At 34.4% G+C, this 18,981-nt stretch overlaps 3 protein-coding genes across 4 annotated transcripts in view; 2 read left to right on the forward strand and 1 right to left on the reverse strand.

The window, feature by feature from the left end:
- Positions 1 to 417: 417 nt before the first annotated feature.
- Positions 418 to 6,300, forward strand: LOC108002318 (uncharacterized). The gene is made up of 5 exons (XM_017063940.3): positions 418 to 2,305; positions 3,597 to 3,687; positions 4,010 to 4,302; positions 4,395 to 4,636; positions 4,708 to 6,300. The coding sequence occupies exons 1-5, from the start codon at positions 2,263 to 2,265 to the stop codon at positions 4,822 to 4,824; spliced, it is 786 nt and encodes a 261-aa protein (XP_016919429.1). The 5' UTR covers positions 418 to 2,262; the 3' UTR covers positions 4,825 to 6,300.
- LOC108002317 (cilia- and flagella-associated protein 206-like) lies at positions 5,395 to 9,532 on the reverse strand. Its single transcript, XM_017063939.3, has 13 exons — positions 9,057 to 9,532; positions 8,804 to 8,951; positions 8,551 to 8,731; positions 8,296 to 8,465; positions 8,013 to 8,223; positions 7,829 to 7,958; positions 7,650 to 7,757; positions 7,466 to 7,571; positions 7,320 to 7,387; positions 7,074 to 7,219; positions 6,911 to 7,009; positions 6,704 to 6,839; positions 5,395 to 6,628 (listed from the first exon to the last, which is right to left on the reverse strand). Exons 1-13 carry the CDS (start codon positions 9,147 to 9,149, stop codon positions 6,395 to 6,397), a joined length of 1,830 nt encoding a protein of 609 aa, XP_016919428.3. The 5' UTR covers positions 9,150 to 9,532; the 3' UTR covers positions 5,395 to 6,394.
- A 142-nt stretch (positions 9,533 to 9,674) lies between these two features.
- LOC108002262 (disintegrin and metalloproteinase domain-containing protein 12) overlaps positions 9,675 to 18,981 on the forward strand; it is a 43,071-nt gene continuing 33,764 nt past the window's right edge. The window contains exon 1 of one of the 2 annotated variants that reach the window (XM_017063846.3): positions 9,675 to 9,960. In XM_017063846.3, coding sequence (XP_016919335.2) covers positions 9,837 to 9,960 — 124 coding nt within the window. In that variant the 5' untranslated portion in view covers positions 9,675 to 9,836. The remainder of the gene's footprint in view (positions 9,961 to 18,981) is intronic. The other variant, XM_062085885.1, reaches the window with a different exon arrangement.

Genomic DNA, 18,981 nt, shown 5'->3' on the forward strand with positions numbered 1-18,981 from the left:
AAAGTATGTTGTATATTTTAAAGTAGATATTAATTCATTTAAATTTAAATTTTTCTTTGTAAAAATTCTAAAGCAATATCTTATTTATAATTTTATATAAAAACTTTTTGTATAATATATGTATATGTTGTTTTATATTTTATTTGCAATTTTACATAAAAATTTAGTTTCAATTCTAACCACTACTAATGTTGCAATCTTATTCTGTGCTGGATCGGTAACATTGAGCATGACACTAAAATGGTAAAGAAACTGTTGAAATCCCTTCGAGATGTTAAGCAAAAAATGCATTGAGTGATTGATCTATTCTATACTTTGTCTGTGTCTTTATCTGCTAATAAAACCAAAATTCATAATGTAACGCTAGATGGCAGGGTAAACATATCTATAGCGTGAAAATATCAATATTTCCAAGACAATTTTGCAATCGTAACCTGAGTTGCATACAAAATAAACACACGATAAGATGTTTATTCTATACATTTACTAAAACTTATTTCCTTATAACATTATAGAATATTTTATCAATGCTTATAACAGAAAAACAAATAATTTTTTTAATGAACAAAACAGTGTTGTCATTTTACCGGAAGTAATAGAACATTAAGAGGGAAAATGATATACTTTTGACGAAAGTTCATAATAATATCAATATGTGTGTAAAGAATTAAAATTATTATGCAAAATATTCATACAAATTTATCGAAATTTCATACGATAAAAAAGAATGCTTCATTACGATAGTGCAATTGAATAAATGTTTGATAACAAATTAATATTCTTAAATGATTACGCGAAAAATGAAACCGCCATTTTAAAGCGTTCAAACACCGTGGCGGCATTACATTTGACGTGTCATTAGTAAATATATTTTTTAGGATTAAATAAAAAGATTTAAACATATAGATCATTTCAAAAAAAAATTAAATTTATTCTTATGTCATTTTTGAAATAAATTTATATAAAATTTTATTGAGAAATTTATCTTTCAATGAACCTGCCAGATTGAGTATAGTTATCTACAAAAGTATGTACGTCAGACCAGCCATAATTTCTACTTACATATATTAAATGATAAGATCGCACAAGGCGCTTCTCAAGAAACATTTTCCTTATAAAAAACTGATACGATTTTGTAAATACAACATCTTTCTAGGATTAATGATTATAAAGTTATGAATTTTCAAAGATCATTTATTCAGAACATCCTTTCAAGTATGTTGGTGGTTACTGTACCGCTAAAGCGAGGAAGAAACCGAGTGGTCGCTTCGACAGTCGCGGCCTATTAAAATATCGCACTGATTGGATGCAATTACACGTGAATGTATCAATTTTTAGATATGATAAATACATATTTGTTACATAAACTAGTTGCATATGTAAGCAAATACAGATCACTTCAAATCATTATATACTTCGATATATAAAATTCTTTGTTTCATAGACAGAATATCATAATTGTTATAGATAAAGATAATGAAATTCATAATATAGATGATAGGAAAGATATAAAATAATATAAATCTTTAATAATAAAAGCAACGTCGTGTTCTATGTAGTTTCATTCAATGAAAATAGAATCATAACTGATATTTACTGAACTATTAATTTTTTTTTAACATATCTCTAGAATGTATACTGATTGTCATATGATGCGACTATATGCCCGACGCTATGAATCCAGAAGTGGTCGCTTTGTACAGTCCATTTCGATAAAACAGCTCGAAGGATCATGAAAAATTATATTTCAATCTATTAAATTATACTCGTTATTGAATATGAAACGGTATAAGAAATTTATAAAAAAAAAAAAATTTTTAAATATAATATATATAATATTCTTTCAAAATATCGAAAAAGCTTATTATATTATTGAAAATATATTATCTGGAAGTAATAGTACTAGGTATGTGAGTCGACTGTACCATAGACGCCACCGGCAGCCACGAGCGGTCGCTTAGTACAATCACTACCAAAAAATATTTGTGAACGCATTGGCGAAACATCAAAATAGGGTCATCCGATCGCAAAATTATGAGTAGGGCGTCATGAGAAACTTGTAGATCATAAAAAACTAACACGATTTGGTGTATATAGTATTCATTTTTAACGTATCCCTGCCAAGTTATCCGTATTTAAAGTCTCATAAAGTTAACGTATTTTCGACTCACTGTATAGAGTGACTGTACCAACGGACGCTACGGGAGTCCGCAGCCGGCATAGGTTCAGTTGGCAGCAGTACGCACAGCGAGAAAGACGACCATGGCTGATATTTCGAACGAAGAACTTCGTAAAGAAATCACCGGTAAGTAGCGATATCCTTCGATTTACCGAACTTTGGCCTACGAATATAACAAAATTAAGTTAGTAACCATTCATGGCTCAAATTATTCGTACGTTTGTGAGTAGGAATATGTAGGAAATCAGGCTCTTTGCTCTTGCGACGTGACGACTTTAACGCGCACGTATGTGACGAAGTGGCGTGCCCCACGCCGGCCATTACAACCACGATTCATCATATTTCCACTTACGTACAGCTTTATCGGAATATTGTATCGCCTAGCCGTTTCGTGTAATCTACTATTGAATTTTTTATATAATTTTTTGATGTCTTGGAAAAATTTTGATTTTTCCTTGGTTTTCTAGAAATGAACGCTTTCCCTATATTCTGTTCTATAGTATGCTGTATGACGCGTCTAACTGTGGTGGCGCGCGCCTGAAGCCATCGCATGCTTCATATCTCGCTCTTTCTCTTGTCTTCAACGACTTTTGCACCATGAAAAGTGATCTTAACATGGACCGTGCCCTCATTTTCTAGAATATTTCAACGGATTCTGTTTTTTTCTTTTGTTTTACCAATCCAAATATAGCCTCGTCCCTCGAATTTTACACGCTTGTTACAGTTGCAGTTACGGCGTATTTTGTTGCCACGAATATTCACTAGTTTTTACCTTTCCCGCCGCCTCAAAATGGACATGATGTTTATACTTTATTAATATTTTTTCCTTAATTTTAAGTTTTTATATTCAATCGCTTGTCTTGAATTTTTGCATAAACTGTTAATTATACCGATCTGTATGAACTTTCATCGTTTATATATGGTTGAACTTTTAGCTATTTTTCGTCATTCCAAGGTCCAATGTATTTTACGATCGATCCACTGATGCAAAGAAAGCAGTTTTATAAACTCAATTAATTTATTATATTTTCGCCAAGAAATTTATTTTCAGAAATTTTTTTTCTTTTCTTTTTTTTTTTTTTTTTTTTTTATACAAAAATTGGCAACCGGCACGACGAATAGCGGCCATTTTCGTTCAATATTTACTAGTATTCTGGCGCGGGAAACTTATATTATTCTAAATTTTATCTGATATTATATTTTAAATTCTAATTAATTTATACTATTATATAAACATTACCTTTTATTAATAGCATTATCATTTCTTGTATTTTATAATACATTCCTTATATTAAAGTATATGAAAGTAAATTAAAGTTAAAATTTATACGAATAAACTGTCTATTTTTAGTTAAATTTCGAATATTCAAGTTAAGAAAATTTTTTGCATGAAATGGAAATATATTTTTATGTTTAGCTATCCTTAAGGATGCAGATCTTACTACTATGTCAGCTAAGAAAGTAAGGCTACAAATTGAAGGAAAACTTGATATAGACCTTACTGAAAGGTAAGAGCTTATGTAAATTATCATCAATATTCAATATGAATAAATTTCTTATTTTACTTTATATTTCTAATAAAAAAATAGAAAAAGAGAGGATATATGTTTTTGGATACAGCAGGCGCTCTTGTAATTAAAATGAATCAAGAGTGAGATTATCTGTATCCGAAATGAAAGCAAGGTTCTCTGTGTGAAACTATTCCTTTAAGTTTTCACCTCGTTCCATCTTCAACATTTTATTTGATATTAAATTTCATTTCTAATTTCATTTATAAGTTTTACTTTATATTTAATGTGGTGATAAATTTTATGATAAATTTATGTACAGGAAAAAGGAAGTAGACAATTTAGTCATGGAGTGTTTACAAGAAAAACAAGATGGAGCAAAGAAAAAGAAGAAGACTGCTAGTGAAGAATCTGAAGATGGTGAAGAAGAGGAAGAAGAAGGATCAGAAGAAGAAGAAGAGGAAGAAGAAAAAAAGCCAGCCAAAAGGAGTCCTGCAAAGAAACAAATTAATAAACGTAAGAAAGGATCTTCTGATGATGAAGAAAGTGCAAGTGATGATGATGCTAGTGATGAAGAATATAATCCAAAGAAACCAAAGGCAACACCTAAAAAAAGTAAATAAATTTAAAATATATTATATATATATAAATACATATATATGTTTATTCCTCTCCGATCCTTTTATTTTTAATAATATTTTTAATAGATAAGCCTGGCAAAAAGGGAAAAAAGAAAGGTAGTGACAGCGACAGTGATGAAGATTGGGGTAAAGTTAAGAAAGCTCAAGGTGGAGGAGCAAAGAAAGGTGGTGGAGGTAAAGCTAAAGGTGGATATACTCGTGCTATCACATTATCTCCGGAACTTGCTGCTGTTGTTGGTGCTGAACAAATGGCTCGACATGAAGTTGTGAAAAAGATTTGGAGTATCATTAAAGAAAGGAATCTTTATGTAAGTATTAAACTTATATGTTGTTTTCTTATTTTATTTTCAACATTTTAATATATTTTATTATTTTATAGGATCCTAAAAATAAGCAATACGCACTCTGCGATGATGAATTATTGAAAGTAATTGGAGTAAAACGTTTTAGAACTTTTGGTATGATGAAGTACCTCAAAAATCACTTTGTAGATTAAATCATCCTCGAACCACGAATTCTAACAGGTTATAAACATTGTATAACGTATTCCAAGATGCAAAGTGCATCTTTCCATCTTTCTCACACGATACATAAATATACATACATACAAACACAAACATATTTCTTGCGACTTAAGACTTTAGCCATGTTTACATCATTCCGATAAACTCTGTTGTCCATGGTAGCTGCTTTGTCTTATTGAATATAATCTTATATTCGCGATGTAGCATCTTAATTTATGGGCATTATTAAAAGCGCGGCTCGTTAACATTGTTAAAAGCTGCCCAAAATGTGTATGCAAATGATGACCCACAAGTAGGAATCTATGTAGATTTGATCAATGTCACGATGATATAAAAAGGAAGGGTTGATACCATGGACGTGCGGATGATTTCGAAATGTGGAAAACATTAAAATGGCCAATAGTCAATAAGCTGGTTTTAAGTCAATGTATTCAAAGTTAATGTTTTATCGTTTGCCTGGTGGTTCTTGTAAACAATCCTTTTTCACCAAGCATGAAAATACGGTGTGCCATTGTGGCAGTAAAAAGTGAAGCAGTAAAAACTGTTTTAAATTTTTTTAAAATAAATTTTGTTTTTTTTTTTTATTTTATTACGTGACAGTTAAAAATTGAAGTAGATTAAATACTTAGATTAAATAAAAAAAATATTAATAATGATAGCTGATTGCGGTAATGCTTAATTTTTTTTTCTAATTTTTTTTTTTTTTCTTTTTTTTTTTCTAAATCACTAATTGCCGCCCAAAAATCACACAATATTTTCATCTTTTTATTTTAATATTGGTTACTTTCTGAAAATGGATGTAACAAAGGGACAATTTTTCAAACAAAGGAGAGAAAGAGAGAATGGGAAAAGATATGTGGTAAGTTAAAAAAAAAGTATGATAAGAATTAAGAGAACGACGATGCGAAAAATCAACATCCTGTACCTCTTCTGTATAATTGTTACATTATACACTGAAATTATTATTAAGCGAAATTTAATTGTATTATCGTGTAATTACTAATTATTGTCGTAATATAGGTTTCTTGGTGTAAAAAATTGACCTAACTCTTAAGATTTAATGGTAAAGTGATGTATTCAGTAAAAGTATGATGCATGCATATTAAAGATCACAGTATGCGCAGCATTGCGCAATGTTGAATTGTAGAAAGTAAGATAGATTGATGATGCGAGATGCGGAATCTATTGTGGATATACACATCTCGTTGTATGGAAAAATTTGTGTATTTTGAATATAAATTAATGAATGCTGGCCTAAATTAATGGAAGCCACGAAGAAATCATTGCAAACATTTGACGATAATGAAAATATTACGCGTGTTACGAAGTAAATTATAATAATACCAGTTTGTTTTCTAAATGAAAAAAAAAGTACAGGTTATGCCAAGATATTTCGTGAATGTATTTGAAAACATCATTAAAAAGATATTGCTTTCATTTTTTTTTAAGAGTGCTCTTTGTAGCTTCATTCTATCGTGAATAACCTTCGGACACCTATCCAATATATCCTTTAAGGCTAATGCAAAATTTATATATGATATATTATTCATATAAGTGTTTCAGTTCGGTTTCCAAGAAAGATACTACATGTTGATTATCATCGTTCCTCCCCCGTAGACCAAAGATATAAGTTAAGAGTTTCTTTGTATTCGTGTAATTATCTCTTCTTGTTTGAACTTCTTTGTCTCGAGGCGGAGCTGCTTGTACATAAACACCGTATCTGAAGTTGGACTTATGTGTTTGAGTGCTGCGTGTTTTATATCGACTTATTGTCGCCTAGAAAAAGGAATGAAGTCACTTTTTTTTTTTCTATTTTATTTAATTTACATTGTATTTATTGATAGAACTTACTAAATGTAACGCTTTATTTCTTAATTCCCAGATATTCGAAGAATAATTCTTATCGATGAACGATGGAAGTATATGCAAATCTGTTTGAACCATTTGATGGTTACGAATTTTTAAGTCAGGAGCTTGTTCTGATATCCTTGTTAATTAAAATTCTCTATCAAATAATTTTATATTAAATTTAGATTAATATCATTATTAAATACTTACATTTCTTGAGTTTGTAAAGCTCGAACATCATCATATACTTGAAACAAATATACATACTCAAAATTATTGCGTATAAAATTAAGACCGTTGTAAACGTATCTGTGACAAATTTATTTATTTAATATTTTAATACTTATAGTTTTGTAGTTTAACAAAAACATACCTATCAGGATCTTTTCCAAATTCTTTCGCAGCCTCGATCGAACAAAATACATAATATTTTCCTTTCCATTCAACGACACCATTATTCGGATTTCCCGGGATTAATACTCCTTTTCTAATGAACATCCATGCGCAAAATCCTAGAAACTAATGGCGAATTCATTAACCTAGAGAAGTCATATTTGGTATGAACCTTGGTGTAACCTTGGTATAATCTTCAATTTTAATATCTTACGTTTCATATTACCTCTAAATTTATGTTCTCGAAATCCACAGTATCGTTAGGATAATAAATAGTACACTGGCCACATTCGTCTAAAATAAAATTTTTAATTTGTAGCATCTAGTTTTTTATCTGATATTATAATATTAATTTACAATTTATTTTATAACCTATTAATTCACCCATCGATAGTTCTAATCTTTCAGCATCTGTAAGTACTTTTTTATCAGACAGCATATCCAGCATTAGTGTTTCATTGAATGTGTTCACGTAATTCTATAATATATATATATATATTGCTATATATTGAATCTTTTTACTTCATATTCGTACATAATTATATTGAATAATTACCTTTGTAGTCAAAGTTTGAAGTTCCCAAAAAAAGTTATTAATACCACTTATTATAATCACTTCATCTTGAAGTCCCATCCATATATCAGTTAAATCGATGAATTGTGGCTAGAAGAATAGGATAAATTAAATAATTATAGAACTATAGAAAAAGAAAACATAATATAATGATTTCTTACATATACTTCAGTACTAGGAATTGCAGTTTTATATCTCACAGTGTCATGAAGTTTAAAGAAGCGTTTTTGAAGACGTTCAAGATAATTTTGAATCTCCTTGTCGCTACGATTTATGTCACTTAACAGTTTTCTACGATGAAAAGAACGATGATTATCGACATTAAATTATTGTTATCGAACATACCTAATATAAATCTCTTGTTGCCGGGATACTGTTAACATATCAATTGCCCACTCTATATTCTTTCTTGAAAAAATATTAATTGGTAATTCTTTTGCAAAACATATTTTTTCTACAATTGCAGTGAATTTGTATATTTTTGTCATTAAATGTTCTAAAAATTCCATGATAATTTCGCGACTTCTTTTTATAGCTTTTTGCAAAATGGCAGGTACTAAAGAGATAACTTGCGTTAACGATTTATTTTTTTATAGTATATTAATTTTAATCATTTTCAAAGACTTACAATCGTCAATCCCTTCTCCTCCGCGTTGGCAATCTCTGTTAAATAATCGTATTCCTGCGACTATGCACATTAATTCCATTAGCTGTTCTTCCTTCTCACGTTTAGACATCTTTACATAGTATTCCAATTCCAAAGGTTGAAATATACTTTTCAATGTTGTTGAAACTTCCCTGAAATAATAAATTTTATTTTCCATTAATACCAATAATATAAAAAATACATACAATATAATATTTATAAATTTAGCATTATTACTGAATTACTGCAGTTACAGTAGGATTTCCAAGACCACTTAAAATAGTGATAACCGTCAATATCTTTTGATACAATTTTTCAAATTCCTGTCTATTTGCAATTTTTTCAGTTTTACAAATTTCTGCAACCAATGGTCCACTTTTTTGATGCAATCGCAATCTGTATCGTTTAACGACTTCATCTAGGAATAGAAAACATATTTGATTATATAATTATTATTTCGAATATTAAATACATTTAAATAGATTTTCACCTCTAGTATGATAGTGTTTTGCAAAATATAATTGAATTTTTAATATTGTTAAACTTATTTTTTTTTCATTACATATTTTTTCAACTATATCTCTAATAAGATTCTCATCATCCATTTTATATATAGGATTTAAATGAAATAAAGTAATCTGTAAAATAAATATATGTAGAAAATAACATTTTGCATAAAAAATTAACATTAAATAATTATTTAGGTTAATTCAAAATTAAAATTTCTTATAAAAGATAAATACCAAAAAAGAAACAAAATCCTCAGTTGTGTTTACGTTTTGTTCCAAGCACATAATTATTATTTTTTCTATCATTTCCTTTCGCAAGTTTTCCATAATTAAAATCCAATAACTGCTTACACGAATTAAAGTAATGCCGACCTTTCAATTTTCCTTGTAGTTTGATCAATATTTTCAGAACTTCAATCTCTTGTGTTGAAAGTATTTAATTTTTCTTTTTTTAATTTTATAATATTGAAGCATTAAAGTTAATTTATTTAGCTTTTTAAAATGATTGTATTGTATGTAAAACAATCTTCTGGTTAATTATTCCTTTGTTTTTTAATAACTTATTAACTCTATATATTTCTGTCATTAATATCAGCTGATCAATAATTCATATGAACGCCAAGAAAAAAAAAAGAAATCAAAGTATTATAGATAATTATTACGAAAGAACAAAAAAAACATAAAAAAATATATATATATAAAAAAGAAACGTAATTTGCGATTTAAATGACGACTATAATCGGCGCGCTTCGAGCTCGGGAAAGTTCGTGAATGTTCGTAGGTTCGATGGCTCGATACACAAAAGGGGTGGAAGGAGAGGGGGAGGGGGCCTGGATGAAGCTCCATCAGAGGTGTTGCAACAGTCCCAACCGACGGAGCAGTCGGGTTGGGTGGTTAGTACGGTGTGGAGTGCGTGTAACGAAAGTAGATAGAGCACGGAACGTAAAAACGTGATTACCGGTTGTCATGACGTTTGCGTGAGCTTTGTGTATTGCGATTCGCCGCCTAAAAAACATGTTGAGTGATTTCTGGTGCTTGAATTCGCGATGTACCGTCGGTGCTGTGACGGTGCAGTGCAAATTAGTGCTAGTTTTGGTGCTACTCGCGATCCTACCTGATGTACACACCGAGAATCATGGTAAGTCATTAAATATTTTTTCACTTTGCCAAAGAAAAAATCAAGCGGAATAATTGTTGCCTATCTTCCAAGACATTTTTCAATAGCAATTATTCCAAATTTCTTTTGACTTTGTTCGTTTGTTGTTTGAGAAATACCACGTTTTTTCAAATCCATTATGAAATTTCATAAATATTTAATAATTAATTTTTATTATTATTGTAAATTGTTTATTATGATTTTTTTCTGTCATTTGTATATACCATTCGATCCGATTGGCTATCTTTACAATACATGCACTTTGTATATACCTAGTATACATAGATATACTTAGCTATATTAAAGTTATATCGTTCCGATATACACATTTCATTGCGGTGAATACATTTCCTCACTCGCATTGTCGAGACAAAAGCTATCGGCCAATACTAATAAAGCTAATACTATAAAATAAGAAAGTTAAAAGTTTAATTTATTATTTAGATGCAATTAATGAGGAAATTTGCATAAATATAATATATGTGTATATAGCAAATGAAGTATATAACAGTAAACTTTCGACTGACCAAACAATGAAAACCTCACTAATGCGAATATAGTCTATTTTAATGCATACATTAACCTTTGCACATCACTCGACATTTCTCTGACAAAAGGCAATAAAAGTAACTGAATATCTACGCTCGTTTTATCGAAATGAATGTTTAATGTTAAAAACAAAGAAACATAGAAAATTATAGCGGTCAGAAATTTATCGCATTTTGGAATAGAAATGGGGTGAGGGACGAATCGATGAAAATTTATGAGCAAACTATAGGCTTAAATAGATAATACGATCTTATCGATAATTTATAAGAAATCTGTTTGAAACCCATATCAGGATGAGATGTGTATAATGGGATATTAGATCTGTGCACACTATACATATATACTTAACCTTTAATGCTTTTTTGATTCTACGCTATCTGATATGGAACAATTGCGTCATTTTAATCTAACACGCAAGGTTTTTAATCTATCGACTTTTTTTTTCTAAAAAATTTAATTTTCGAACAGTCAATTGGCAGTTGATTGGTAAAAAATAGAAAAAAATCTTTCTAAATTTGAATCAACATTTCGTTAAATATTACACGTTACGTTAGAAACAGAATAATTAGAAACAATTAAAAACAAAAAGTAAAACGCTATACAAAAGAATATGTAAATGATTGACTCGTTGCAACACATTGTTTCTACGAATTACAAACTCATTACATCTGCGAATATAATATATATATATGCGTTAACGAATTCATCAAGTTTCTCTCATTCCAGTTTCTCAGTAAAACTACGTACATTTCTCGCATTAATATCTCCTAAATACAAACGGCACAGATATGAGCTCTAGAAGAAGGAGAGGAAGAAAGTAACAACGGCTTAATTATTCGCGGAGGCGCACAATCTCGCGTCGCGTATTCGTTATTTTCTCGTCCTTCTTGGAACACTCGCCAGTCCGTGAAGGTACTCGTCGAAAGTCCTTGAAAGAGCCTATAGTTGGTCGGCTCATCCGCCGCTATGGATTTCGCGCAACGCGAAACGACGACAATTATCCACGAAACAATACGTTTATCGACGTTGTGTCGCAAGTAATAGGAATCGTAACTTTGTTTCTCTTTTTGCCGTTCATTCGATTTCTTTCCTTCACTTTTCACGCAAAATTTTATCACGTATTTGCAAAAGAAGATGCACGAATATATATTATTCTTCTTCGTTTATTAAATTGGAGATTAACAGAAATTGAGCATATGTGAATTTTATCGAGAGAAGTAGTAGAGAATTACGTTCATAATCATTGCATTAATCGCTAGAACAATTACCTTTTAAATTCTATCGTCGAATCGAACGAAAAGTTAATAAAGAGAGAAAGCACTTGCAAGTAGACAGATGTTTGCTACTTCCGTCACGTTCGTATGATTCGTGATTCATCGGAGGAGTCGATCTCTAGCCAATATACATTCAAAACGAGCTAATCATTTACTTCTAATCGATGATTAATCCATCCTTCTCGGAGGCGTCGACGTGGTCGAGTGGTCTTCGAGTCGATAGGACTTCGAGTTGATAATACGTATATTTATACACGCATATTTATTCGTTTATGTTTGATAAACCATCTAGAAAATTCGTTTAATCGCGACTTCCATCTACTACATCCGAGATTTCGAATTCAACTCGCACAAAGCAGCTCCTCCTTTGAATTACAACATAATTATACAATTTTTTCTTTAACGGCAACGAAATGCATCATATCGTGTTGCTTTCTCATCAAAGAATCATTCAAATACTCATTTGCAAATCGTATGATTCGTTAATTCTTCCTTCTATCTGTTTTTATTCGATGAATAATATTAAGCGAAACCTTGGATAATTGTAAGAGTACGAATACATTTGAAAAGTTCATTCGCGTTCCAAAGGAAAGTTAGGTTAGGTTCGATTCGAAGACACGCGACAGTCAGAGGTTAACTGAAACGGACGGTTGCTAGGAACGTAACGGTACAGCCGTGTTCGTAAGCGAAAATGATTCACGGATAGAACCGTTCTATATTTACACGGAACGAGTTAAAAGCAATTTCCATCAGTCTCGATCGGTACAGAACGGTTGGAAACGGTTGGACGGCGCGACGTTCGTTAAGTAGTCGATCATAATTATAAGCGGCGTCTAACGGGGAAGGTCGAATTCACTATGAACTTCCGTTTATCGGTGACTCGGTCGGCTTCGACCAAACCGATTTACGACTGTCTCGTAATACTCGCTGCTACGGTCGCGTACAAATTCTCCGTTCTTTCGAACGTTTTTCGTATGCCGTTCGTGGCGTTTCCTGTTCTCGGCGACCGATATCGAGATTCATACCGGTTTATACTCGTGTCACAGTTATCATCGGTGTCGATTAACGTCGCGCAAAAGTCGGTGCAGACTTATACATCTAACTATAAAGACACGTGTTTCCTCCGTTATGTGCATATACGGAGAAATCTTTGGCGCACGTGTTCCTCGCGATTGAAAGGACAAACGACACGCGAACGTGTTAAATCGTCGAAAGGTTCTTGATTGTTCTTTTGTTGTGTTGGCACGTGTTCCTTGATTCACGAGGAGACAATAATTAAGAAAGAGCGATTCGATATAAATGGATCGTGATTAGGAAACCTTATCCAGGTTCGGTCAATGTTCGCGATTTCTTCAATTTTCTTTTATAAATATATCGCTCGAAATTGCCACTTTTCTTTCAATTGTTCGTAAAAATTCACGTTTTTACCCGATTATCGACAAATTAACCGAATGTCATTAACTCGTATCGCATAGAAAGTTAACAGAAATTGTCGCTTCGTTTATATTCGATTGTTTGCACTCGATGAATAATTCGTTTATTCCCCGCAATCGTAGAGGGAACACACCGCTGAAAGGGCATTGTTAATCGATCAAGCATCGACGAACGCGAAAATCGTGAACAAATAGGAAAACAATGACGAATCCTTGCCTCTCTACGATTCTCCATTAATAATTAATCAGGTATCCTCGTCCAAGGTAAAATTCATATTTTGCGTCGCTTTATATATAAAAAAGATTCGCCGATCCGTGATTTGACGCTCGAATTGAAAATAATAATAAAGTTTACGTGAAATTTCATCTAATTCTCCGAAAACAATTAAATTGAACTTGACTTGCAATTGGAAAAAAGAAAACCAAGCCTCTTTCGTTGTTGAGCTTGAGAATAAAATTCCTGAAAGAAAGTTTTTTAGTTTCTCGAACGGATTCCCAATCTTTCTTAACCACGAAATCTCGAACGCTTTAATTCTTCGAAAATTCGAAATCGAATTGTTAAATCGCTTCGCGTTTAGAACGGTCTCGATCGAAGATCGAGTTGGAACGAAATATACACCACGGCGATTCGTTGGACAGGGGGTGATCGACGATTTTCATTTGCACGAGGCTTGATTAAACGTTGCCCGGAGCGACTGTGACGGGGCAACAATGCGACTGCGAGAAAGGCAATGGAACCTCGCCGCGCCACTTTACATTCTTCTTCATTGTCTGCGCGTTAAAACGAGCCGCCGCCGACGCGTCGAGATCGGGCAAGGAAAAAAGTGTCGCGGTGTCCCGACGAGGGTGCGCGACACCCCTTCACCCCTTCGTCCCGAGCCCTGAGAAAAAACTCGCTTTCATAAAAAAAAAAACAAAAAATCACTTTTTTTTATAAAAGTTCACGCTTTTGCGATAAAATTTCGCGTAACCCGACAGAAATTTCGGCCGGCTCATTATTCGGTGAGTCATTCGAATCCGTATCCTCTGATATGAGATGCGACGAATGCAATTTTTTGACAAAAGTAAGGAAAAGAAAAGAACGATCGTGGAGGAATTTAGTTTTATCGCAAACAAGGTTTTCATAAGTTTTTTAACGATCTACGGTTTGAATGGCGAGCCAAAGTTTAAATAAACTTCGCCGGAAATCTAGACCTCTAAATAAAACGCGCCAAGTTCCATTTTTTCCTTGAAGCTGTTCGAAACTTTCCTCCTTCCTCTTTTTTTTTTTTAAAGAAATCCGTAACGAGAATCGATGTTCCGCGAAAAGCCGATTTAATTAGTCCCGGCCGAAATCGTAGATTTTTTTTTACAAAGTTCGATATTCCTAAGAAGATTAAAGAACTCGGAGAGCAGATTTGCCCAATGGGCCGAACGTGGCAACCTCGATTAATGCGAAGGAAAAATTTATCTTGTACAATTTTGCTCGCAGCATCAATTTTTTTCTTATCGATTCGCAATTCATCGTATTTATCACAGATTATTGTTTCGAAGGATTATCACGCTTGAACGCTTATCAGGTGTGTAATGCGATAAGACGAGGAACGTAGGAAACGTTGTTCTGGGGGCAAACATAACGGGATAACGATGAATTTTTCGTGAGAGGAAGGGAGGCATGGCGGAAATTGAGATGTTCACGGTGTCGATCGTAGGAAATCTCAATTGCTAGGCGAGGATTTAAAGTGGCGTAGGGGCGGGCGTAGGAAACGCAAGCCGTTAAGGCAGGGCTTAGCAACGGGTCAAGAGCGTTAAGCTCAATGAGAACGAGGATCGAGGCGACGAAGAGACTCGTGCCACGTGTGGGCAGAATTTTATAAACGATACGTGCCAGCCGTGGGCGAGTCGTGCCAGCCGACGCATCGTTCGCAACATCCGCAGATTATCACGATTTCAGTTGTTTCGCAAACAACTTCTCTTCGTTCAGTTTTACAGCAAATTTGCAAAAATTCGAAGCTTGGAATATAAAAGGAAAAAAATAAGATTCGATCTCGTTCCGATCTTCGCTTCGGTTTTTTCTTTCCTTCCCCCTTTTTTTCGCTTAAATCGTGTCACGGTTCGCTCGATTCGCGGATAATGAAAGTTTCATCGATCGACCTTCGAGTCTCCGCCAATGGCCAGTCCTAGATTCCTTCGCAACGCAGCCAATGTCGCGCAATTCATTTTGAGACCGAAGGGAAGGGAAAACATTCGATCCGATTTCCTCCAATCATACTTTTTCCCCAAACGATTTGGATCTTCATTACGATTCCAGACTTTGAAAATCTGGTAGAAATTCTGAAGTAAATATCGGATGATAAGGGGGATACGTAAGAAAAATAAAGGAGCCTTTTGGGGAAATTTAACAATTGAATTTTCTCTCGGTCGTTTTCGGGAGAGCTGGGTTAATCTCGTACGTCGCGTGCTAAAGCGTTATTCCATACGTAACAGAGGGACGTTTACTACGAGAGAGACGATCGTAAAGCTTTTCTCCGGTGGAGCGTAGCGCGGACTAAAATAAAAGTCCAGCTGTGGCATATGGGCGCCACTATCGCCGTTTAAATTACCATCGTTCGCTCTTCCAACCCTTCCTCGCGCTCGCTTATTGCTTTTCCCGAATTTTCATGCGTCCAGTGCGTCGCATTATAGTAACGTTACAGTATAGTGGCGCACGTATTCGAAATTTCCAAAAGAAAGAAAGAAAGAAAGAAAGAAGAGGAAAAAAATTAAAACGTTGTTTTTAATTTGTATCTTCTCTTTTGCATCTGTGCTCGCTATTTTTCTTTTTCTCTGACTCTTAGTTGCGTTCTTTAAGAGAAAATGAGAGACTTTTTTTTTTTTTGAAAATTTATCGTGAGATTTTTTCGCAATGTTATTTCAGATAATAGGTCGGACTCGTGACCTAGCCATCGCATGATTTCAGTCTCATTCGCGCAATCACAAGCTGGATCATCGATGCATGAGTAATTATTGAGTAGAAAGAATTTAGATAAGGAATCATTGTTTAGGATTAATTGATATTTTTGTGTATGGTCTACGATTATCATAAATATTTATTAATAAATCGGTAAAAGATGTATCATCGGTGGATGAGTAATCGTCGAATAGAAAGAATTTAGAGATTAAGATTATTGATATTTCTCTGTATATTCTGTAATTGTCATAAACATTTATTAATAAATTAGAAAAAGATGTGTCATCGGTGGATGAGTAATCGTCGAATAGAAAGAATTTAGGTAAGCAATCATTGCTCAGGATTATTGATATTCCCGTGTATAATTATCACACATATTTATTAATAAATTAGAAAAAGATGCATCGAGTAATAATTGTCAAATAGAAAGGATTTAAACGATCGAATCTTTGCTAAAGGATTATCGATATGTTCCTGCGTGTATGCTTTGTAATTATCACAAATATTTATATTTAGAGAAAAGTGATATTTTACGAGAGAGTATTACGTAGACAAAAATGCCGGAGCATTGGTAAATCATCCTCAAAACTCGACAACACCGCAAGTCTCGGAAGCTTACCGCTAATTGCGCCCTCTCGATCGTACATCATTTGGAAATGGCGACTGTGCACAATTAACCACTGTTATCGCCGTCGTGTGCCCGATCGTTTCGAGTAGTATTTTCTTTTTTTAAAAGAAGAAGGGAGATGGCGTGTTGACGTTGCGACAACGTTGGTCGGGCGGCCAATCATCGAATCCCCCTTAGCCGCGCGCCGCGTTCATTGTATACACTTCCGACTCTCATTGAAGCCGGGGCTATTTCCGCCCAGCCTTTCCAAACACGCCGACCATTGGAACGAAATTATGCGACGCGTGCCAGCGGTCGGCCATATGCTCACGAATTAAGGGGCTCTCGCCTTAAACCGCGCCTGCCCAACCTCCGTGAAAGGAAACCTTTCTCTCCTCTCCACTCTCCACACTTCGATTCCATCTTCCATCGTAATCGCGCGGAGGAGACAATGGCCCCGTTCGCAAACTCGTCCACTCGTCGTTTCGAGTTTCGACTCGAACCGCTTAATCGCCGCTCCCTACTACCTACGCCGCTTCCAACCCGATTGTCACGTAGCGTTACAGATGTTCTCGAACCGACAACCGTGCACGTCCTTCGACGGCCCGTTATTTCACGCTCCTTGTTACTTGTTGCTCGCTCGGCGATCGTGATTCGTCACTGACGCGACCCGTGCGTCAAGCGCTTTTCTCTTACTCTTTTTTTTCCTTTTTTTTCTTTTATCCGTGGTTTTCGTCACATTCGGTCGCAACGAAAGTTGAAGGGAAAGCTTTATTCCTCGAAATTAATTGGAAGCGCGCGAATCGTGGTAATAAGCAAGCAACGCAAGATGCAATTTTAAATAATCATCGCGATCCAATCTCGCGGCCACGCCTTCCTATTTCCGCTCATTTCCCGCGTATCCTCCCGAGATTGGTGTCGATTAGTCATCGCGGTCGATCGGTTGTTTGCGAACGGATCGTCGCGCGCCGGTTTTCTTCTCGTCCAGCGGTTCACCGGTCGAATCGGATCAAGCCACCGGAACACGGTCAATCTCGACCAATTATGCAAATCGCCGTGTTACCGTTAAATTGCATCCGCCGAGCGCGGCATTAACGTCCAGCTTTCCATCGAGAGCGCGAAAATGATAGGAAATCGTGCCGATTTCGGCCCACACCGTCCATTTTTTTCCATCTCTCTCTGTCTTCGAGTTGCGAAACTTCAGGCTCGGTTGACCGAGGTTCGTCCCGAGAGGAGAAGGATCGATTTGAATGAAACGAGACCGATTTTGTGTCTCCCTTTGTTCTGATTTATCGATGCATCCGTTTTAAAAATTTGAATGAAGGCAGGGATGGAAATGGAATTTCATTCGTATGAATGTGTTTACGCAATGTGTTATTCTGATTCCGCAGAAGACCAATTTTTTATTGTATCGATTCATTAGTTTTCAAAATTTGACACGAAGTGGAGACAAATAAAATTCAATTCAATATATATTTACTTAATAGATTCTGATTGTGCGTAAGATTTTGAGTCTATCTTCATTCTGATTTTATCGATGCATCCGTTTTAAAAATTTGAATCGAGTTAAAGAATTTCATTCGTATGAACGTGTTTACGCGATTATTCTGATTACGAGGATAAGACAAATTTTGATTCTATTTTTTATTGTATCGATTCATTAATTTTCAAAATTTAACACGAAGTAGAGGTAAATGGAATTCCATCTCGTACGTTTATACGCAATATAGATTCGAAACGAGGAGGAAATTGTTACGCGGTGGTAGATAATAGAAACTGAATTAAAGTTCGGATCATGGCACTAATTTCGTTGAGTGCAGTGGCTGCATCTCGTATATTCCGAATTCTCGCAATCTTCTCTCGAATGGAATCCCGCTCATCCCAACATCGTTATTTTCAATCGTTGTGTCCCGGAACTCGCCTCCCGTACCGGATGTCTCGAGAAATTTCTCGGAAATATTCCTCTTAATTACATATTCCTCTTCCTCTCGCGGCCACTTCTTCTTCTTTTTCTGTCTTTTTTTCTTCCTTTTTTTCCCCCCCTCCATCAACCCGTGACTAAAGGTACAATAAGCGTCACGTTGCGTGAATCATCGCGCGAGAGGTCACGTTCTTTCTTCCGAGAATCGTTTCAACGGCTGGAATGGAACGTGTCACAGGAAAGAAGAAGGAAGAACAAGAACTCGCTACAAACTGTATACATATTCGTCA

Source organism: Apis cerana, linkage group LG15 (genome assembly GCF_029169275.1).
Source record: "Apis cerana isolate GH-2021 linkage group LG15, AcerK_1.0, whole genome shotgun sequence".
NCBI classification, from domain to species: Eukaryota; Metazoa; Arthropoda; class Insecta; order Hymenoptera; family Apidae; genus Apis; species Apis cerana.